Source organism: Cucumis melo, chromosome 4 (assembly GCF_025177605.1).
Source record: "Cucumis melo cultivar AY chromosome 4, USDA_Cmelo_AY_1.0, whole genome shotgun sequence".
Classification (NCBI taxonomy): Eukaryota; Viridiplantae; Streptophyta; class Magnoliopsida; order Cucurbitales; family Cucurbitaceae; genus Cucumis; species Cucumis melo.
The window spans coordinates 24,752,209-24,776,176 of NC_066860.1; the positions used below are offsets into that span (position 1 = coordinate 24,752,209).

Sequence of the window (23,968 nt, forward strand, 5' to 3'; positions counted from 1 at the left end):
TAAAATAATTACTATAAAATGAAAAATAAATCAAAGTAAAATTTCAGATTCTATAAGCAGTAGACACTGACAATTAATTTCTATCGATGATAACGATGGATAATTTTTTTTACTATTATTTTTGTACATATTCTATATTTAAATTTGAAAAAATGTCTATTAAAAAAACATAAAACTCAATTGTGTTGCAAAAGAACCTATTACTTTTCTAAAAAGCAATAAACAAAAACTCCAGTGATGATTGGGATAAGAAGTGTGTTATTATGGTTTTAAGTTCTTATAATTGAATTATAATAGTTTGTATTTGAGATGTACACTATTTTATTTGTTTGGGAAGAAAAAACACCGTAACAAATAATTAAAAAACGAGGAATGTAAAAGAGTAAAAACGACGACAAATGATGGTTTTTCGATAGTGTTAAGTGTATAGCTACTTAACGACTACAAAATAGTATTTGTTGTAGCAAAACGTGGTTATTATAGTTTTAGATAGTCCTTACCCAAATATGAGTAAATAAATATAGCTTTATATTATTTATATAATTAATTACTTTTTTTTTTATTTAGTCAAATAAAATAAAAATTAACGTGTATATTACGTGGTACCGACTAGTATCTTAAAAAATGTTGCATCATGTAAACTAATAAGAATTCTATTTTTATTTTTGAATTTTTTATTTTAAAAAAATGTAAATAAAAAAAAATAGTAAGAAGTAAAGAAAAAATAAAAATAAATAACTACCGAAAGAGGTTTTAGTTTTACGTTTTTAATTTGAAAGTTTCATTTTAACGATAATATATTGGTTTTTTTTTCAAGGTACTTTTGGTGAACATTCTCAAAAGTTATTGTTTAACATGAGATTTGAGAAAGAAATGTAATTTGTGAAAATTAACTTGAGTTTATTGCAACTGTTATAATTTTTTAATTATTACGTACCTTTCTTCTTTTTCCCTCGACTATATAAAGTTCGATCTATAGATTAACTTATTGGTTTGTCAATCTTGTTAAGTTTGGCTTGTTGGCTCCCTTGATCTTTTTGAATTTATCCCTTGATTTATCGATCTTCTTAGATATTGACCTGATAGCTTGTTGATCTTTTTTAATTAACTTTTACTTTGTAATCTCAAAAAAATCTTGAAATGTTTTTGAGTTTGCAAGTCTTTAAATCTTCGAAGCCTTTAGAATTTTATGTTAGAGACACAATTTTGAATAAAACTAAAAGTTTAGGTCACATACTTCTAAATTTGTTTCTATATATGAATTCAAAATTTTAATGTGTATAATAGACCTCTAAAATCCTTTTATTATGTGTTTAATATATTTCCATGGTTTAAAATTTATATTCAATTGATCTTTTATGCATATATTCAAAAATCTTAAATTAATGTTATATCACATATACATAGGTCATATGGTTAGTGAGAGATATAATTAGGATACTATGTAATAAAAAGTAAGCAAACAAAAGTATTCATACATCTATAAATTGATCTTAAATATCATAATTATATTCAGAAGTTTTAGTTATTATACCATAATCTACCAATAATTCTCCTAAATTCATTTACGTATAAGATTTTCTTTTAATGGTTGTTTTTTTTTAAAATAATCATCCATCATGGGATAAAGTTAACCCAAGAAAGTATTAACTATAAAAATATTATGATTTATTACAAAGATTTAAATAAATGAAAACTAAAAAATGTGGAGAAGAATTTGGAACTTACGATTAACTTAACTTTAAAATTAACCAAACTAAAATAGATACATGTGAATCTAAAACTTTAAGTAAAAAGATGAATAACAACTTTTTAAGCAAGTTTGAGAGCCAAAAGAAATCGAAAATTTAAGCTAAAAGTAACATCTTCTAAGAAGGATGAAGTGACAAAATTCCATATTTTAAATCATAAAAAGAATAGACTTGAACCCACCCCCACCAACCTATGTTATCAATGTGCACTTACTACATTACACCATCTTCAAAGTTTAGTGTAATTATCGATTTTATACGTATACTAGTAACAATGCTTGTTGTGCGAGTTGAATGTCAAGTATTCATTAAAATTTTAAAAAAATTATAATATTTTTTTTATATATATTTATAACTTATTTTGTCTTTATAAACTTGTTTAGAGTTAAAAAACATCATAGAAATTGTACTAATAAATTATTTGTTAATAGATATATTAGGTATTGTAACATACACAATAAATCAAACATTTTTAATGATATTTTCAAATACATATATTATATTTCTCATTATGTTTTTATTAAAAACTATGTTCTTATTAAAGTATATTTTTCATAAAATATTTTCTACATAGTAAAAATACAATATTTTCTATATAAAGTAAAGTAAATTATTAGAACAATAAATTTTTAAATAGAAAAAAGTTCGTCGGAAGTATGTGTATGTTTTTTTTACATATCGCTAATATTTTTTTTTATACTAATAACCATAAGTTATTAACTATTATTTTTTTTAAAGACATCCAGGATTATGAAAATACAATAAAAATAAATTCTAGAATTATCGTTTCATGTTCACGTGATAAAACAAGTGCAAAAACAATTCTCAAATCAAACCGCAATATATAGTCAAAATGCAATTACCATGAGTAGCAATTAATTAGTATCGCCATGACAAAAATCTTGTGCTCACTATTTGTCGAATAGGGGATTTTAAATAAGCTATTATTGATATTACTCTAATGATTGTTGTGTATACTTACCTATCAACAATACTCCAATATGAAAATCTCTATTAATTTCGCTACCTAGTGACCTCATTCCTCTATTTTGGTTTTTGTCTCAATGGATTGGTTTCTACGTGATTTGATGCTCCAATAGCATGACCTAAAACATTTTCATATTTCTATATCGTTGTCTATCATCACAAGCTTGAGAGAATAATATTTTTCAATTAGCATAATGAGCTTTATATAGTAAATTAAATTTGTAGAATGAGAAGACACTTTAGATGCAAAAATTTATTTATTTATTATTGGTGTAAATTGTCAAATTAACATTAGTTAGTGGATGATTTTGTAACAATAAAAATCATTTTCTAAAAGAATGAATGAAAATTTGAAAAGCTAAAAAGTTTTCGAAATTTAAAGAAAAAATGTAGCATCTAATTAATGTATTAAGTTGTAATTTGTTTTAAATCTAATTAATATTAGATATTAATTGTTAATTAATTTAAAAGTTACGTGACTTTACGATTTTCTTTTAAATTTTTATTTAACAAATTTTAAAATAGATAAAATAACCAATAATACTATGGTTAGAATCACTAAAATGAAAAAGGATAAAATTGGAAGAAAATTTTTCTCCCAATAAATCTTTTTATATATAGCATAGAGTATAGATAGTTATAATGTATATTAAAAATTCATATATGGAGGCCATGTGTAAATATTGTGAGATTGATTATGCTCAAAATGGAGGATGGCCTTCTTTATTTACAATTTTTTTTGTGGATCTTCAACGAGTTTGTACTTGATTCACCTTAGACTTAGTTTACAAACGTAAATTTATTCAACTTCACCTATCTGGATCTTTTAAATTTAACTAAATTCATCTTTAATGAACTTGAATTAAAATATTTTAGGAAAATTGTATCGTATAACAAAAAAAAAAAATTAGAAAAAGAAGTAGTCTATAACACCTCTTTTTTACATATTAAAATATAACAAATATGATAAGTAATTACATGTATCATATAGCTATTAGGTGATTATTCGTTTTAAAATTACTACTTCTGCAATTTAGAAAATGAAGTATATGAATTCTATTATTATAAATTTATTTTTTTTATTTTTATTTTTTATTTTTGCAAATGCCCTTAGTTTTAGTTCGAAGTCTGTATGATTGAGCACTAGCTATAATTACATCCCAAAATGAATCAATGTTATATGAAGCCAACCACATATTTGTTATTGTATATATGAAATATATGATTGGTTCAAATTTCTATTATCAAACAAAAAAAATCAAATGATTTGAATTCTTTGTGAAAAAAAAGAAAAAAAAAATAAGAAGGCCGGACACGTGGCAATCCACTCAGCTTCGAGAGACCGAGGGCAGACACGTGTAGATTCGGATGAGATAATGACCACATGACTGACTCTTATCATATAAAATTAAAATCTATTTTTAGTTATTGTAAAACATATTTTTTAATTCATTCTAAAATTTTCTAAAAATTAACAATCCTTAATGATATTGAGAGAATGGGACTTTTCAGTTGTCTCTTTTCCCTAAAAATCTAAAATTATTGGGGGGGGGGGGGGGGGGGGGGGGGGGGACTCAACAGAATGTGGACTGAAATTTATATTTCCACCACAATTCATAATAAAATAAAATTCTATACCAAAGAAACTATAATATAATGAAAATGTAAGGATGATGGAATGAGTGACAATCAAGAACCCAATGAGATCTTAAAATATAAAAATGGCAAGAAAGAAGGTTGGATTGAAAATTCTGAAAGCAAAATGCATTTGAGACTTCAAATTGAGTCCAAAATGTTCGATTTAAATATGAAGGTTTCATTTCGTTCTCTTTTAGATTAAATTATAATATTCTAATAAAAAATAGTATGATATTTTTAATAAAAATTATAATAATTCTATCATTATCTCAAAATAAAATTCAAGAAAATATGTCCAGAATGACATATGGATAAAAACTAATTAAAGTGTTATTCTTAAAAAAAGAAAAGAGGAGCGTCACTTCACATAAAAATTCGAAGATAACAATAAAATTACTAATTATTATTCTAATGGTTGAAAATTGGATCACTATAATTGTTGAATAAAAGATACCTATGTGTTCTTCACTTCTTTCTACTATTTGTCAATCTCCAACCTCCCATCTCTATGGAGATCTATAATTCATCAACTAGGAGATGTATGCTTATTTCAATATTCTCCTAATTTACTAGCCATGTTAATCCTAAGAACAACTTCATCATTAAAGATCACCTATCTAATTTATTATCAAAATCACATCTATTATTTATTTTTAAGAAAATAAATTACAAAACAACTTACAAAACAAATAAACCATTTGAAGTAACTTTCAACACCTTAGATGCAAGAGAGTGAACCAATTGACGTACACTAATCTTACTTTGTATCGGAGAAGTGAATAGTAACAATCTCATGCACCGTTGGCATGCACTCCTCTATACAAAAAAAACTTAGTACAAATTAACCACCTTCAGTAATATAATATTGATTGAATGCTCGAGTACTCAGATACTTTCAAGGATCCTCACGTTCATGGGTAGGAGTGCATGCCAAAAGTGAAGATATAATGGATGTTGGGTGATTAAAGATTGTAAAACCATAAGAGATAATCGATGATCTAGGAGTTTTGACAAGCTTCTACCAAAATATGGATGAATAACCAACAGACTAACCAAATAGGGACCTAATTAATTAGAAGCACCCAGCGGAGACCAAGTATATAGTATATATTTTACCACAAGAAAAGAATTAAATGGTTGAATTTTCAAATAAAAACCAAAAGAAAAAAGGGCAAAATTAATGGCCACAAAAATTACAACCATCCAAACGAACAAAATGGCCCCATTTCTACTTCTTATCATCTCCACAATGTATGGATAGAGAGACCCATTTCCATTTCCAAATCCAAATCCAAATCCAAAACCCCAACTTCATGAGGTAGAAGAAGAAGAACATCCCAACTTCACTCTCCATCAATGGCAGCCTGTACTTCCACTCCTCCTTCTTCCCTAATGCTCACTTCTGCCTCTTCTTCTGTACCTCCCCCCCAGGACCTCGCTTCCTCCATCGTCTCTTTCAAGGGCAAACCACAAATTCCCACCATCAAATCCTTCTCTTCTTCTAACTTTCTGTGCAGATCTAGGAGATCAGCCGATTGGGTATTTCTTAACTTTCAGAGACGAGCGAGGCAGCATGTGATCGTTGCAGCTCTTGCCGCTGAAGCGAATGTCGCGGAGGTGGAAGCCGAGGAAGAGGAAGCGGTGGCCGCGGCGGCCACGGCTACTGCGCCTAAACCCAAGAAGGGGAAAGCCGCCTTGCCCCTTAAAAGAGATAGGGTATGTTCCAAAATTATTTTCATGGCTACTGTTCGATTTGTTTTTTCGATTTGGGTCTGATGATTGGATTGCGGGTCGTGTTCTGTTTCATGGGTTGTGCTTGGAGGAGCTTGTTTTTCAAGCTTAGTACTGGAGGGCCTTTAATGATCATTTCGGTGGACTATTGGCTTCATTTTCCATGTCGTTATTTCATTGTTGATGTCTGAATTCAATTTGTTGCGTGATATGTCAGAGGAGATCAAAGAGATTCTTGGAAATTCAAAAACTGAGGGAAAACAAAAAAGAGTATGACCTCACGACAGCAATATCTCTGCTCAAGGAAATGAGTAGCACAAAGTTTGTAGAATCAGCTGAAGCTCATTTCCGGCTCAACATTGATCCGAAATACAATGATCAACAGCTGAGAGCAACTGTGAGTTTTGTTTTATGATCCCTTTAACTGTTAAGGGAAGTTGTAACTTATAAAGAATTTGGACATCATTACGTTATTTATTGTTTGAATGCTTTTATGCAGGTAAATTTGCCTAAAGGAACTGGCCAAACTGTAAAAGTAGCTGTTCTTACTCAAGGTAGTTACTAGTTACTTTTAATGCTTGATCGACTCTGTCTCTCTCAAACTATGCTATATGTTATTACATTTTAACTAAATCCACCAAGTGGAGTCTCTGTCTGTGGCTAAGGCCTTGTTTGAGAGTTGGGTTTGAAACAGTTCTATGTTTTTTTTTTTTTTAACAATAAGTAGTGTAAATGTGTTCCAATAACTATTTCCAAAACCTTTTTTTCTCTACACTGATGACTTGATTTTTCAAATAAATGAAAAATCAATCACGAATGATACTAATCTTTACATTCCCTTTGATCACTGTTCTTAAAAACAGTTTTGAAAATAGTTTTATGATCAAGAAACTTTTTGGAGTTGTCTTCATGTTCAGTTCTAAGCTAAGTTTGGGTTGATTGTACCATAATTTGAAGTTTGCACCCTCGAGTTGAGGTCCCCATGAATCTAGAATAGGGTAAAGTTCAGTCTTGTGGCCTTTGATCTTGGTCGAACTGAATACTAGGTTTTTATGAATCTAGATTCCTTTATGCACAATTTGAAGGTCGCACCCTCGAGTTCGGCCCTAGGAGTAAAGTTGGAACGAGTTGTTAACCCTGCTATTTGTTTAGAACAAGGAGTTCATGGGCCCCACAACTAAAAATCAATTTCATGACTTATTAACTTCTTATGGGCCACATGCCTAATCAACTCCACAGACTATACAACTCAGCTCTGTGCCCCAATAGTTGCTTGTTAAAAGGATTTTACTGTTTAGGGTGTGATCCTAAAAAGTTCAAAGAAATACACAGGTGAGAGATTCGATGAAGCAAAAAATGCTGGAGCAGATTTGGTTGGTGGGGAGGACTTAATAGAACAGATAAAAGGAGGATTTATGGATTTTGACAAATTGATTGCTTCCCCAGACATGATGCCTAAGGTATTGCTTAGACCGCTTTACTTCAATCATTATTTCAATTATCTTTTGAGGTTTTTATAACCTTCCGAAAATATAAATTGTTTTCCTGAACAAGTTGCAAACTTTAAAAGATTAATTATATGGTTAGGATTGCACTGCTTATTGCTGCAGAAAGAAATAAGAAAGCGGATTTATTGAACCATTTTTGTCATAGATATACTTCCTAGATTTAGTCGATTTAAGTCCTTGCCCCATGGCTGGGGCCAAATTTTAGCCCGTTCTTAAAATTGATAAAGTATCTATGCTAAGTGTTTTCTGGCCCTGTCTACTATTTATCGTTGATGTCGATTGCCGATTACCTGTATTACTAAGAATAGTAAGTCAATATAGTTGATTTCCATATTTGAGTCTTCTCTGCTCATTTCAGGTTGCTAGCCTTGGGAAGCTCCTAGGACCACGGGGGCTGATGCCAAATCCAAAAGCCGGTACTGTAGCAACCAATTTGCCTCAGGTATCAATGATCTTCTTCCTCTACCTGCATTGCATCCAGATTTCATATCTATTGATTAGAAAAATAAATTTAAGAATGTAGTTGAACCATCGGGCATCACTGATTTCAGGCAATAGCAGAATTCAAGCAGGGGAAAGTTGAATACAGAGCAGATAAAACTGGTATAGTTCATTTACCGTTTGGAAAAGCCAACTTCAGCGAAGAGGACCTTCTCATAAACTTGCTTGCTGCCATAGTATGTTCTTCCCTTCTCTCTGTAGCTGTTAGTCTCTAGAGACTGGTCTCACTCATTTTTTATAAATCATTTTCTTCAACTCTGACAGAAATCAATAGAAACCAATAAGCCATCAGGTGCAAAAGGTGTATACTGGAAAAGTGCTCACATATGCTCGTCGATGGGGCCTTCAATTCGGTTAAATATAAGGGATATGCTGGACTTCAAACTTCCCTCGAGCGCTTGACGATAACAGACCTGTAAATTCCTTCTGTTTGTTGAATCAGCCTCAGGTGGATCCACTGGATTATAATGATGCCCAAATGTGAGCAGCATTGGAACCAATATGATAGAAGAAACTAGGAAGAAGAGCGAGGAGACATCAGATAATAATGATTACACAGCAACAGGCAATACTGCATAGTCTTCTATACTGGCTCACTTTGTATTGATGGTGTTAAGTTCTTATCGATCTACTACACTTTGATTGACCTCTTGGGTTTTAAGGGGAAAAAATGATAAATGTACTGAATTGTATTGACCAGTTGCTGCTCTTTTCCGTGGCACATTTCGAAAGTGGTTGTTCTTGTTGGTTCTGTCATTAATGGTCATTTGCTAATACAGTTCTATCGATCTAAGTTACATAATTTCATATTTTGACATGCTTATATGGATGACACATGAGATCAAGTTCTAAATTATATTCTTGTTTACTTGCTTTCCTGGACTAGGGTCATCCCAAATTTTGATAAATCATGTTCTCAGGCTTCTATTTTTCTATTTTTGAGCCTTTGAAACTTTCTTGTCATCAAATATTGACTTCTCTCAACAATTTTACTATGAAACAACAAGCCCTTTGTAATCATAATTCACATTCTTATTACATATTCTTATTACACGTCGATATTTAAGTTAAATAACATAACTAACAATTACTAAAGAAGTTTATTTATTTTATTGAGAAATTTCACTTTATAAATCAACCAAATATTGACAAAGTAACTCTCGAGTTAATAACTCCATTCTACACACTCCTTGTTAAAATTAGGTTTATTTATTTAGATAAATATATTTTGGAGTAGTTCATCTATGTTTTTGCTTGTTGAACTTCTTGAAATGCTAAATCTATTGACTTGGCCGAATTTTTTTCACACCTTTTTTTGTCAAAGGATGTGAATGCTTCAATAACATCCGCAAACATTAACATCCAAGCTTTTAATCCTTCTATCCATTTGCTATAGCAAAATGTTGGTGGTTACACAAAAAATCCCAAATGCTGAAAAAATCCCAAATGCTAAAAAAATCCTAACTTTTAAAAGCCCTTTTCCATTCTTCCTTCTTGTCCCTCTTTGCTTATGGCCACTACCAGCAGCTTATGTTCATTACCTGCTCAATCCCCAACTCTCCCATCCATTTCTCTCTCCTCACTTCCATCGCTCAAAACCCATCTCCCCCAACAACCCCATTTTCCCTTTCCCCCTTTCTCCTCCAAATTAGGACCCAACTTTATCAGCTATGACACATTAACTCTTCCTCCACCGCCGGAGGCGGCTGTTCTGGCGGTAGAAGCGGCGGGAGAACATGTTCTGGTGGAGGCCAGAGGGTTTTCTGAAGATTGGAGCAGCAAAAACGTTGAGAGAATGGAGGAGAGCTGTGTGGGTGATGGGACTGTAGCTTGGAAGAAGAAGAGAAGGAAAAGGAGGAAAGAGGTAGGGGTGAAAGCCGAAGAAAATTGGATTGCCTTATCCAGTGGCCCGTTGAGACCTGGATATTTGAGCCCAAAAGAAGAAGCAGAGCTTTGTCTTTGTCTAAAGGTTGGTTTTAGTAAATATTTAATGAGTTTTTTTGTCCTTGTCTGTGTCACGTTGCCACCATTTACTTCATTAAGGAGCTTACTTGAGGAGATCACGTAAATGTATGGAAAACACTGCAAGAGTCTCTTCCTCTCCTCTTTGTTAATACGTGCATTTATGTATTTCTTCTTTATAAAGTGTTTTTGAGGTATCCTAGAAGAAGAAGAAGAAGAAGAAGAAGAAAGAAGGCCTCTTATTGTGTTGTGGTTGGTCTTAAATGCCAGAACTTCAAATTCTTTCTTTTGTTCTCCATTTTAGTTATTGTTGTTAAGTTTTCACATTGTATGCCGAACTCAATGTATGCGGCAGAATGCTAGTCTGTATTTTTGAGAGAGGTCAAAATGAAACTGAAAATTTAGAGGCTTAGGAACCAAGATAGAATTAAGTGTATCAATATTCTTTAGATCATGTAAAATTGTTAAACTCTTCACAGGAGGCAGTACTGCTTGAAAAGGTAAAATCTAGAATCATGGAAACTCAAGAGCATGAACCTACAAATAAGCAATTGGCCATTGCCATGGGCACCAAACCAGGGTGTATAGATAGAATTCTTTGTAGAGCAAGAGAATCAAGAGATCGACTCATTCGATGCTATAGCAAACTGGTGATTTCAATTGCTGCGCCATATCAAGGCAAAGGATTAAGCCTTCAAGACCTCACTCAGGTAGGTTGTTGCACGTACTCTTTTGGATTATTGTTTTCTGTGGTTTATTTTGTTCAAAGGGTTTGTTTGTTTTTGTAGGAAGGGAACATCGGTCTTCTTAAAGGAGCAGAAAGATTTGAACCAAGTAGAGGACATAAGTTATCAACTTATGCTTATTGGTGGATAAGACAAGCTATAATTCGAGCCTTGGATAAAAAGTCAAGACTTGTTAGACTGCCGGTAAGATACTGACTCAATTGCTCATTTTTCTAATTATAGTTATCATATAGAGGGTCTAGAGAAGAAGTTTCAAATCACAATAAGTTTTTGAGAAAAAGTTAGCATTTTTTAATACATTGCATAAGAATACAATCCATAACCCGTTCGGTTAAAAAGCTCATCGTAGGCTCTATGTTTATTGGTAGGTTTTGTTGAGAAGCTTTTTATTGGGTCATTTCACTTTATCGGAGCCCTTTCTGTTGTTTACCTCCTTTTGTTGACTTTATTTTTCGTATGCACTTGTATTATTTCATTTTTCTCAGGTCAATGGAGAATTTTAACAAAAGAATGAAAAAGAAAGTTCAGTTGAAAAGAAAACCAAAGTAATGAGCAGCAAACTAAGTTGGATTAATGACAAGACTCATAGAAATCAATAGAATAGGATGTGCCTAGGTGATAAGTAAGAGACTTTTGTTACATCACCTTTTAACAAAATTGGGAAAAGTAAATCTGTTTCAAAGATCTGTTTTTTTTTTTCTTTTTTTTCTTTTTTTTTTTATAATTTCCATAAAGTTTTGTTTGCTGAGAGATTTTAAGCATGGGAAAGTGAGCTGGTAATAACTGAATGCTTGGGTAGCTCGCCGTGTTCAGGGTCACATGGGTCAGATGGTAGCAAGAATAGCAGAAGAGAATAATCATCTTGGCATAAAGTTATCGAGACCGCCCACCAACGAGGAAGTTGCCGAATCCCTTAAAGTCCGTGTTTCAACCGTAAGACTAGTTATGGAAAGGAGCAAGCGCCCAATTTCAATCAATCAACCAGTAAATGACCGAAGTTGTTTAACTCTGCAGGTACTGTTCTTTTACTACAGAGGATGCTCACATTTTCATTCTTCTATAAACGTAATGTATAATGAAAACATCTGCAAGGAATGTCACGTATGCAATTGCCTTTTGATATTTAGGAACCAGGATTTACTATTTAGGCTCTTCTTCATTTGTTCGTAAAATGAGTAATCAATGACATTTCCCACATGCTCGTCTACAAGTATAACTAAAGCTCTTATCTCCTCTGTTCAATATTTCCAAACGAGAGGTTGAACATCAAAGGGATTGCATACGAATAAGATTGGTACACTTGGGGTTTGCTTATTCTAGGTAGATAGCTACCACAGAAAATAGTAGCTAACTTCTATGGTAACGTTTTTGTTTCAGTGACTAAGATATGATGTTGAAATACTTCTTTGTCGATGTTGTGCAGGAGATCATCCCTGGACCAGACAATTTGACACCAGAGAATATGGTAATGAGAAAACTGATGAAGCAAGAACTGAAGAGGCTTCTTAATACTCTTAGCAAAAGAGAAGCACACATATTGAGCTTGTACTTTGGCCTCAATGGAGAGATTCCTCAGTCCTTTGAGGAGATAGGCAAGTCACTGAATCTCTCGAGAGAGACAATTCGACGAATCAATATTGCCACATTGTCAAAACTAAAGAAGACCAATGTTCTAGACTATATTAAAGATTATCTAGTGTAGATATTTCAAGCTATGATAAAAAGTTACAAGTAAAGATTGGATTGGATAGACTATTGAAGGATGTTGAAGAGTGTTAATTTTATGCATCAAGATTTAAATCAATCTTTGGTACATCAAAGGAGTTATCTGAACAGCTGCAAACAGTTGAAATGGGTTTGATCGATGTACATAGAACGATTGAGGTACTGGTCTTTTGTTTGCTGGTGTAAATAAGAAATAAGAAACCAAATCAATTGATGTTTACTTAATGTATTCGTATTGTTTTGTAAAATTAAACATGTCGACTTAAAAGTTTATTATACAATTGAAAGCTGCTTGTAGAGACTGTATCGACTATGTGCATAATCCTGGAAAACAATATCGAGCCTGTAGGAAACAAGTTTTGGAATTTAGATTTAGATCTTTTTTTTCCTTAGTTCATCAGGGATTTGAACCATCATCAAGTTTGGTTTGCTGTCATCTCAACACACACACAATTGTGCTAAGGACTTGATTCATCTTGGTTTGGTTTTTATATTCATGCATAGATACTTAAAGGACCCTATGGGTCGAATCTCCTCTATATATCCTATAGTGTCATATATCTCACTCTTGATTTTAGTTCACTTAAATCTTTATACTTTCAAAATCTTCATTTGTTATATTACTTTCAATTTTTGTTCATTTTAGTATTTTTGTTCATTTTAGTATCTATACTTTAAAAATGTCAAGTCTTTTATGTTCATTTTTATTTCACCTTTCAAATTCAAAATTCGAAAACAAAATAAAGTTTTTACAAGTATCAATTTAATAAATTAAAATAAATAATTTGAAAGTGTAGTATTGAAGAGGCTAAGACAACATTTTGTAAAAACACTTTTCAGAAGTTTGAGGATCAAAACATTGTTTTTTTTTCTATTGACAAACAAGAAGATCGCTTAAAATGATTAAATAATACGTGTACAAACAATCATATTTATACAGATGAAAGTATATATACAATAGAGCCAAACAACAAGTATACACAGGACAACTATTCCTACAGGAAGCTACAATCTTTTGTAATACCAGGAGATTTAGGACAGGAAATAATGCATTCGGCTCTTACACTGACATACATAAGAGAACATAAAGAGTATAAACAAAACAGATAGAGGCTTCATCTGATAAATTTCAAAGCTCTGTATTCCTATTCTGGCCTGTGTAGATTATGTAGGATGTATAAAGAAGCCGAAGACAAGAAAATGCAAACAGAATAGCTGAGTAGATCAAGACCTGTTGCTATTGTTACCATTTTGCTTCTCTCGAACATTTTCACTAAAAGAATCATCACAATAACATGTCCAACTTTTGTTTTCAGCTCATCAAGGGAGCTAATTTTCATCCATTTTGGCCTCTCCTGCAACCAATTAACACCAAAATTATAAATGGGGTCCAAGAGGGAAAAGAGAACCATTGACCACGAAAACTAAGCTCATAGTCCATTCTCTGTTCCAAAAGTTTCAAGACAATACAACCATACAAACACCACGATTTCCATCCTCACTGAATAACCTAGTAGCAATAATTTCCCTTCATAGACCATATCAAGCTTACAGAATCTAGTTCTGTTGGAATCTTAGATTTTCTTCAACAGAATTCAAGTTCTAGCTTAGAACCATTCTAATATAATGATAGAAGTCGTATAGGGTCTTAATAGAACATTAAGGGTATCTTAGTAATTAGCTATTGAGGTTGTTTTAAACCTTTTGATATTTGGTAATAAATATAGAGGGGAGGAAGGGAGTCGTTAAAGAAATATTATGGTGAGTGAATTAGAGTTTAAGAGGGATCTCAAGATGGTAGGATTCAAGTTTCTCTAGTTACTTGGCAATGTTATAAGTTTTTCCGTCATTTACATTTCAACATAGTCAATTGTGTTTTGGTTCCTATCATATGAGTATTTGTCAGTTTTCATCAGATGACTTGAATAAATATAAAAGATCAAATATACCGTAAATAAACTTAGGTTCTTTCTTGGTACAGGGCCTAATGGTTATTCAACATAGTCAACTATATCTAAGCTTCGGGGCTAAATGAGATTATTTTTGTTGGTAAGGAGTCTAAGTTATTTAATATGATATCATACCATAAGGTCAGAGTTCAACTCTTAAGATTCTATTTCCTCCCTAATTGATATTAATAATTCATGTGTCAGAATTCTAAATCAAATTATCTAAATCCAGAATATAGGAAAGACTAAATATTTCCGAACCTATCAACTTAAATATCCAGTAAAGATTTAACATTCATCTAAATGAAAGCAATGTACTGTAAATGCACGCTTGAAGGACACACTAGTGATTTTCTTGAAGGTAAACAATAAAAAATAGCAAGTCTTTAGTTTACCTTCAAGGCAAACATCCCAAACAGTGAGGACCCTTTCAGGGCACGATCAACAAGAGGAGGTTCATCAGGGGACACATTACTGATAAACAATCCATACAGGCCCATCCCAAAAATTAACATGACGGTTCCAGCAAGATATACATCTGCATGACGTTGCAATTCATTATTGTTTAATGAACAAGATAAAAGGATCCATGACATGTGGAGTTCATTTTTTCTAGAAGTAATAGTGACAACGTAACACAAGAAGGAAAACCCAAATCATATTTTTAACAAGAATATATTTCAGACAAAAAAGAGATATCGTAGTGAATGTCCAAGGACCCTACCGATAGCTTCAACAAGTCGCAAAACCATTTGTCCGGTGTGAATTCCTTTGACACAGCTTGACCAGTAAACTTTATATGCATCACAAATATAAACGCAGCCCTTCAGACAAGCTAAGAGTAGTCAATCTACATGTGCAATTAAGTATCACACAAAAGAAAATGTTCCAATAGAAAAATGTGTGCACGATTTATCTTCAATAAATATTCAGAACGTCATCCGAAAGGAATTCAGTTGCATAGTTAAAATAATTTATTATAATATGTAGTATCCAAAAACTTCTGTAGTGAACTAGTTTTAAGGAGAGCTGAAGAAAGTACATTGAGAAAGCACAAGAATGAACCCGCCAGTGAACCCCCAACCGCAAGCAGGGCCAAGAAACGGAAGTCAAAAATAACCTGCTTAACAACAGTGAAACAGGTAATAGTCATTAGCCCATCTAAGAAATGAAAGATTAGACTAGAAAAAGAAGAAATCAACCTCACATAAAAAATCTAATTATCCAATTGCATAAGTTCAATTCGAACATATTAGAACCATAGTGTTAGAATGCCTTGAATCTGATATCTAGCAAATAGCCAAGTACAGCGTCTGACTGAATTGTATTTTCCATATTTGTTATTTACGATTTTGATACTAGATTTTGAGAATTGCACAATGTAAACTAGTTGGTAATTCTAATTCTCCTTTAGCAATTAACCGTTCTCCTTTCACCTGTGAATGTAGGTGACGCAATATCAGTGAACACATATATCTCTGTGTCGTTCTCTATTGTTTTCTTTATATGTCGATTCCTTAACACATTGGAACTCGAATAAGCAAATCATTCAAAGCTTTATGTGCTCAATTGCCATACTCTCAAGTAATAGCAACAGTATGTTAACTGATTAAATTTACAGCCAGTACAAACTTTGAGCTTCAACAGGGAAACTAAGCAACATAAAAAAGAAAAAACCCAATTGAAAAAGAAAAGGAAAAAGAAGAATTACCCTCTCAATTGAAGATTCAGTGGATTGCATAAACCCAAGAATGGGGTGAAGAGAAGCAGACGCAGCAGGAGTAGGGTTAGGAAATGCGTAAGGGAAATTAGAGTCAGGAGGTGTGGAGGGTTCAACAAAGGAAGGGGGAGTAGTTCCATTTGAGGAGGAAACAAGATTATCGGTGGGGGAGGATGATTTAGCGGATTTAGATTCAGAAGAGGAAGAGCTCAAAGAAGCAGAAACAGGGAAGGAAAGGCGAGGAAAGGCGGTGGTGGGAGATTGAGGGCGGCGGAACCCTAAGGAGACGGGGAATGGAAGAGGGGAGAAAGCAGAAAACGCCATTGGAATGGGAAATTGGAGTGTGGAGAAAAGAGAAATGAGAACGAAGAGGATATTTATTTGGAAAGAAGATATTTTTTATTGATCTTCTTGTTCTTCATCTTCATCATCATTCAGATCTTGAAGCTTTGAAATGGACATTTTTGTGTCTCATTCTCTCTTTGAGTCTAAGCTCTCTGACTATGACTGATTTTACCGCCAAAAACAGTGTCCCAACGAAATCATCTTTCTTTTTTCCTTTTTTCTTTTTTCTCTTACAAATTGCAAAATCAACGTAATCTATGTTAACTTCAAACCATTTTATAGATAAAAGGATACGATATCCATAGAAAAAACAAAATCCAAAAAGTATGGTTATCAATGTATTGTTATACATTTTATTTCGCCTATAATAAAAGAATAGTAAAAAAAACAGAGAGAAATAGTAAAAAATGACACTATGAAGAAGCTATTTACAACCAAATTACGTGTAATACGTTTTCCTTTTGTTTACGTTTTTCTTTAGTTTTAGTTACTATGAATTGGGAGGCCTTCTCTAACCTAATGATCTTTTTCCTTTTGGCGTACGAAGAACAATTTATTTTTGACCTAGCTAGCAAGAGAGTTGGAGATGATGTTCTTGATTTTCGTGAAAAAGGTGCATGATTATGAAGAAGTTTGTTGTCCTGGTTCACGAAGACTGCTTGTTGTTGTCGTGTTGTTTAACATTAATTAAAAAGTTTGAAGATAATGTTCAGGAGAGTCTAATCAAACTATATTGCTTGAACATATCTTCTCAATTGTGCGTAGCCTCCCAACCATAGGTGTATTACACTGGATTATCAATTGCCTTGTGTTTTTATCTCTTTACTCTCTCTTTACTTTGTTAACCGTTTTGTCATAACATTTGATCCAATCAGCCTTATTGTTTTTTCAACTGAACTCTTTTTGAAAGTGTTCAAATATATTAACAAAATTTTTGAAAGTTTATGACATTTTTTAAACAAACAATTTGATTAACCCAAAAATAAAATAGATATATGAAATATATATACTTTCTGAAATGGCCCCCTCAGTTTTATTCCCTTCTCTGTCTTAGCACAGAATAATTCTCTTGATTTTCACCAAAATTTACAAGAAAATAATCAATCAACAAGCAAGTCACAAAGTCAACCCCGATATGATATAACATAATATAACAAAACTGTTTTATTAAGTTTTTGAATTAATACTATCAACCGTTGACTGTTTTTCACTTATTCGAACAATTTGGATAATTCCGAAACTCCCTAACTTTCTGCCATGGTTCTAGCCACCTTGTTCAACACACTATTAAATATACCTCAATTTCAACTTCTCGTATGTTCATCTCATTTTATATTCAAAAAATCATGTTTGACTTTATATGAGGGATCAGACATAAAGATCACAAAATGGAACCCTGTTGTTAGCCAAGAACAACATTAGCCAAGTACTATAGCAGATGTTGTAGCAAAATCGATTACAAAAGAAAGAAAACCAACCACATTAAAATTACCTTTCAGGAAGGTCTGTTTGATATCCTTAAGCTCAGCAATGGAGACAAGACTAGTTCTTCCCTTAGCTATTGGAGTTCTATTATTACTAACCACTGAACTTATCTCCAACATTAATGGAAAGTCTATTGAGTGTTCTAAACCTGACCGAGAAGCTTTGATTGCCTTCAGAAATGGTCTTAACGATCCCGAGAATCGACTGGAGTCATGGAAAGGGCCAAACTGTTGTCAATGGAGAGGGGTGGGGTGTGAAAATACAACTGGAGCTGTTACTGCAATTGATCTTCATAACCCATATCCTTTGGGAGAGCAAGGGTTCTGGAATCTAAGTGGAGAGATAAGTCCTTCACTGACAAAACTTAAGTCTTTGAGATATTTGGATTTGAGTTACAACACATTCAATGATATTCCAGTTCCTGACTTCTTTGGCTCTTTGAAGAAATTGCAGTACTTAAACTTATCAAATTCTGGCTTTGGTGATATGCTTCCTCCTAGTTTGGGTAACATGTCTAGCTTGCAATATCTTGATATGGAGAATTTGAATCTAATAGTCGATAGTCTTGAATGGGTTGGTGGACTTGTGTCTTTGAAGCATCTAGCAATGAACAGCGTAGACCTTTCCTCAGTAAAATCTGATTGGTTTAAGATATTGAACAAGCTTAGATATTTAACAGAGTTGCATATGAGTTACTGTGGTTTATCTGGTTCCATTTCTTCATCTCCAATGACACTCAATTTCACTCTTCTTTCTGTCATAGATCTATCAGGAAACCATTTTCATTCTCAATTTCCCAATTGGCTAGTGAATATCAGTAGTCTGACCTTGATCACTATGAGTGAGTGTGATTTGTATGGTAGAATTCCTCTCGGACTTGGTGATCTGCCCATTTTGCACATGTTAGACCTCTCTGGAAATGAAAATCTCTCGGCGAGCTGCTCGCAGTTATTTCGAAGAGGATGGAGTAGGATGGAAGTTCTTATACTAGCTGAAAACAAAATTCATGGGAAGCTTCCATCTTCCATGGGAAATATGAGTTCTCTTGCTTATTTTGATCTCTACGAGAACAACGTCGAAGGAGGGATTCCGAGTTCCATTGGCAGTCTTTGCAAGCTAACCTTCTTCCGGTTATCAGGAAATAATTTGAATGGGACATTACCTGAATCTCTTGAAGGAACTGAAAATTGCAATCCAGCACCTCCACTCTTCAACCTGGAGCACCTAGATTTGGCCAACAACAAACTGGTGGGGGGATTGCCTAAGTGGTTAGGTCAACTTCAAAATATTGCTAAACTAAGTTTGGGTTATAACTCTCTTCAAGGTCCCATTCTTGGACTCGATTCACTTAAAAATCTGTCTTCATTGGGACTTCAAGCAAATGCGCTAAATGGGACTCTCCCTGAGAGTATAGGACAGCTTTCTGAATTATCTGTTTTGGATGTTTCCAACAATCAATTGACAGGTACAATCTCTGAAACACATTTTTCAAACCTAAGCAAGCTGAGAATCTTACATCTATCTTCAAATTCTTTGAGATTAAATGTCAGTGCAGATTGGGTTCCTCCATTTCAAGTCAGAAACCTTGACATGGGTTCATGCTACTTGGGTCTGTTATTTCCACGTTGGCTCAAATCACAACATGAGGTGCAGTACTTAGACTTCTCAAATGCAAGCATCTCAGGTCCGATTCCCAGCTGGTTTTGGGAAATTTCTCCTAATCTCTCTCTTTTAAACGTTTCACACAACCAGTTAGACGGACGACTACCTAACCCGCTAAAGGTGGCTCCCTTTGCGGATGTTGATTTCAGCTCCAATCTCCTTGAAGGACCTATTCCCCTTCCAAGCTTCGAAATTGTTTCACTAGAACTTTCAAATAACAGATTCTTTGGTCCTATACCAAAGAATATAGGCAAGGCAATGCCAAACCTTGTCTTTCTGTCCTTTGCTGATAATCAAATAACAGGTGAAATTCCAGACACTATAGGGGAAATGCAAATTCTTCAGGTCATTAATCTATCGGGGAATAACTTGACGGGTGAAATTCCTTCAACAATTGGGAACTGTTCGTTATTGAAAGCAATCGACTTCGAGAATAACTATTTAGTAGGTCCAGTTCCAGACTCTTTGGGTCAATTATATCAGCTTCAGACTCTTCATTTAAGTGAAAACAGACTCACTGGAGAGCTCCCACAATCTTTCCAAAATATGTCGAGTTTGGAAACGCTGAATCTCGGGGGAAATAGTCTTAAGGGCAGTATTCCTCCTTGGATCGGAACCAGTTTTCCAAGTCTAAGAATTCTTAGCTTGAGGTCAAATGAATTTTCAGGAGCAATTCCTGCACTTCTAAATCTAGGTTCGTTGCAAGTTTTGGACCTGGCAAACAATAAGTTGAATGGTTCCATTTCAATTGGTTTCAGAAATCTCAAAGCTATGGTTCAACCCCAGATAACTAACCGTTATCTATTCTACGGGAAGTACACTAGCATTTACTACAAAGAAAACTATGTCTTGAATACAAAAGGAACATTATTGAGATACACTAAGACCCTTTTCCTTGTAATAAGCGTTGACCTCTCTGGGAACAAATTGTATGGAGATTTTCCACACGATATAACTGAGTTAGCTGGGTTAATTGCCTTGAACTTGTCTCGAAACCATATCACAGGCCAAATTCCAGATAACATTTCAAACCTGATAGAATTATCATCGCTTGACCTCTCAAACAACAGGCTCTCAGGTCCAATTCCTCCTAGCTTGACTAGATTGACAGCGCTGAGTTATTTGAATCTGTCAAACAATAACTTGTCGGGAAAGATTCCTGTTGGATATCAATTTGAAACTTTTAATGCTTCATCTTTTAGTGGAAATCCTGGTCTCTGTGGAACTCCTATTCCTGTAATGTGTCAAGATACTGAGAGTTCAGATGAAGGAAGAGCTGAAGATGAGAGCAAAAATCAAGTGATTGACAATTGGTTTTATCTGAGTCTTGGGGTTGGATTTGCAGCTGGGATTTTAGTTCCCTCCTGCATTTTTGCAGTGAAACGATCATGGTCGACTGCTTATTTCAAATTGCTTGATAAAGTTGTGGGCAAGGTCTTTCAATCTTGACATGGAAGAACAACAGTTCTTGATATGGATATAATTGAGCTATAACTATCCTTCTCCTTGGGTCTTTTTTTTTTCCTTGTTTCGAAGTTGTCTCTCGTGATGCTATGATTCAATTTCAGTATAATGGATGTAATTATCATTGCTCTATTTACATAAGAATCTGCCTTTTCATATGTACAGCATACACACACATATATGTCTGCACTTCTATCATCTAATCAAATAGTTTACACGTTCATCCCTTCTATTGAAGAACATTGCAACTCTCAATGCATGCCACTTTATCTGTCATCAAACATTTTTATATCTCCTTCAAACGTTGTACTCTTCTACACTCATGTCACCTTTTTTTCCTTAACCTGAAACTTTACACCAATGCTTTTCTATTTTGGACTGTTCCTCTACTCACAGAGTAGAATTCTAGACCCATTTCTACATCTTACGAGTGAATAATACTTCAGTCTTATTTATCTTTTTCTTTTCTTCTGGTTTGGTTTAAGAAACAACTGGAAGATGAGCGGCCATATGTTGTTATAAGTATAGTTTTTCCTTCATTATCTTCGGGATGAACAAGACTGGGTCAACACCATGCTAACAAATTGTGCCATCTTCCAATTGTTTTTCCACCTTGAGAATCGAGTTCACACTGTAACATCGATGAATCATTTGACCTAGGATCGTTTTGTACTTCTCAACGATTGGAAGTACAACGAAGAGGCTTGTTGTCTAAAAGCCCAAACACTTTCTTAAACTAAAGGATCTTTTATCATTGAGATGCATTACTAAAATTCAGAAGGATTTCCAGAAAAACTTACCTTGCAGTATCATTAGAAGAAGCATGTAACACGTAAAAATACATCTTCGAATGTCAAAGACATATGTCATGAAACACCGATTGTAATTTCTTTCTTTTCCCCTAAAATAGAAATGTCAAATCTTTCATAAATTTTTCAAAATACTCAACTATCTATCTTTATTATTAACAATATATTAAAAAATTAAAATAAGGAAATAGGACCAACATTTGTATTTATTAGATATTATGTAAATATGTTACGTAATTAATTCTATTATAGAAATATTATAATCAAAATTATCCCATAATTAATTTTCTTTTAGTTATTTTATTCAAAAATTCTTCACTCTTCGTCCAATCTCTTTCTCCGTCCATTTCGTTCAAATTTTTCCGATGAGTAAGAGCTTATGATTATATACAAATTTGTTAGAGTATATGAAAAATATATGATATATTAGGTAGTTCATGCCTCGAAAATTTTTTAGGGTATATGAAAATATATAATATATTATGTAGTTTCCAATCAACAAACTAGAGTATATGAAAAAAATATATAGTATATTACGGAAAACATATAGTATATTACGTAGGTATATGAAAAATTGTTGATCTTTTAAAATTAGATGAAATATTGAGAAAAAAATTAGATGAAATATTGAGATATTTTTTAAAATTATCTCTAAAGTAGGTGATTTTTAAAAATATTTCCTTTTTCTTTATTATTTCATCATAATTAATTTTAAAACATCTAGATGATGGAATCTCATTCGTCGATTTTGGCTTACTTGATAGCTCCCACATTTACATCTTTTTTTTGTCCTCTCGATGCCGATGATGATGATGACATTGAAGCTCATTTATTCTTCTTTACTTCTTGATGACGTTTGCGAGGTGATAAAAATAATATTTGTGATTTATTATACGTATTTCCATATTAGAAGTAGTTTTATCTAATAATAATTGCAAATCTACCATAAATGATAGCGTAATATTAAATATGATTAAAATTATATTTTAATTATTAGCATAAGGGAATAATAAATTACATAATAAATTTAATGTAGGGATCTTTCCAAAAATATAAAAAAGCGGCAAAATATTTACACTCTATAGAACAATTTCGAAAATGAAAAAAGCCCAGAGCTCACTACCAAAAATGCCCCTTCAACCACACCGTCAACAACATGCGTAATATATTTGCGATCATCATTTAGATTTGGTTATTGATCGTTTAGATATGACTACAATAATTTATACGCGATCGTTTAGACATTGACTTTTCAATTCTATCATTTAATTTTGTTACACGATTGTTTAGATTTGGGACCCAAATCTAAATGGTTTTTTTTTTTAATTTGGTACAAGATTTTTTTAATTCTTTTGCTACATGAACGTTTAGATTTCTTTACACAATCATTTACTTTTTTTAAACGATCGTTTACATTTTGCTACTACAATCTAAATGATTTTTTTTTTCAAAATTATTTATACACAATCTTTTAGATTTTGCTTTTTTTTTTTTACACAGTCTTATACACATTAGATTTTGCTATTTTTTTTGTCCACAGTCTTATACAAAGTCGTTTAGATTTGGTTAGGCAAATGCAAACGCGTAAATAAATAAATAAATAAAATAAGAAAGACGATAAAAAAAAAATCGCAACAAAAAAAGAATAGAAAAAGTAGAAAGACGATGGAAAGAAATCGAAGCGAAAAAAAAAAAGAGAAAAGAAAAAAAACGATGAAAGATTAAATGAACTACGTAAAGAATTGAAAAATAAGAAAGATGAAAAGAAATCGCATAAAAGAAAAAGAAAGAAGAAATCGCAATAGAAGAACGGAGAGACAAAATAGAAGAGGAAGACGAATCTAAGAAAAAAAGATGAAAAGACAAATCTGAAATATTTAAAAAATGACTAATTTTATAGAATTTATTACATGGACCGTAAATAGTTTTGTATTTTATTACATTTCCAATAGTTTCCTTTAATATAATGTAAATAAAAAAAATAT

At 32.8% G+C, this 23,968-nt stretch overlaps 4 protein-coding genes across 4 annotated transcripts; 3 read left to right on the forward strand and 1 right to left on the reverse strand.

The window, feature by feature from the left end:
* Nucleotides 1-5,550: 5,550 nt before the first annotated feature.
* On the forward strand, nucleotides 5,551-8,918 carry LOC103500332 (50S ribosomal protein L1, chloroplastic). Its single transcript, XM_008463600.3, has 7 exons — nucleotides 5,551-6,092; nucleotides 6,325-6,504; nucleotides 6,607-6,661; nucleotides 7,440-7,567; nucleotides 7,974-8,057; nucleotides 8,167-8,292; nucleotides 8,381-8,918. Exons 1-7 carry the CDS (start codon nucleotides 5,733-5,735, stop codon nucleotides 8,516-8,518), a joined length of 1,071 nt encoding a protein of 356 aa, XP_008461822.1. The 5' UTR covers nucleotides 5,551-5,732; the 3' UTR covers nucleotides 8,519-8,918.
* Nucleotides 8,919-9,486: 568 nt separating this feature from the next.
* LOC103500331 (RNA polymerase sigma factor sigD, chloroplastic) lies at nucleotides 9,487-12,855 on the forward strand. The gene is made up of 5 exons (XM_008463599.3): nucleotides 9,487-10,085; nucleotides 10,558-10,788; nucleotides 10,867-11,007; nucleotides 11,638-11,838; nucleotides 12,248-12,855. Exons 1-5 carry the CDS (start codon nucleotides 9,627-9,629, stop codon nucleotides 12,524-12,526), a joined length of 1,311 nt encoding a protein of 436 aa, XP_008461821.2. The 5' UTR covers nucleotides 9,487-9,626; the 3' UTR covers nucleotides 12,527-12,855.
* Nucleotides 12,856-13,449: 594 nt separating this feature from the next.
* On the reverse strand, nucleotides 13,450-16,807 carry LOC103500330 (uncharacterized). The gene is made up of 5 exons (XM_008463598.2): nucleotides 16,210-16,807; nucleotides 15,541-15,618; nucleotides 15,223-15,322; nucleotides 14,894-15,036; nucleotides 13,450-13,904 (listed from the first exon to the last, which is right to left on the reverse strand). The coding sequence occupies exons 1-5, from the start codon at nucleotides 16,540-16,542 to the stop codon at nucleotides 13,695-13,697; spliced, it is 864 nt and encodes a 287-aa protein (XP_008461820.1). The 5' UTR covers nucleotides 16,543-16,807; the 3' UTR covers nucleotides 13,450-13,694.
* Nucleotides 16,808-17,947: 1,140 nt separating this feature from the next.
* Nucleotides 17,948-22,040, forward strand: LOC103500388 (receptor-like protein EIX2). Its single transcript, XM_017047278.2, has one exon. The coding sequence runs from the start codon at nucleotides 18,094-18,096 to the stop codon at nucleotides 21,157-21,159; it is 3,066 nt and encodes a 1,021-aa protein (XP_016902767.2). The 5' UTR covers nucleotides 17,948-18,093; the 3' UTR covers nucleotides 21,160-22,040.
* Nucleotides 22,041-23,968: the final 1,928 nt, after the last annotated feature.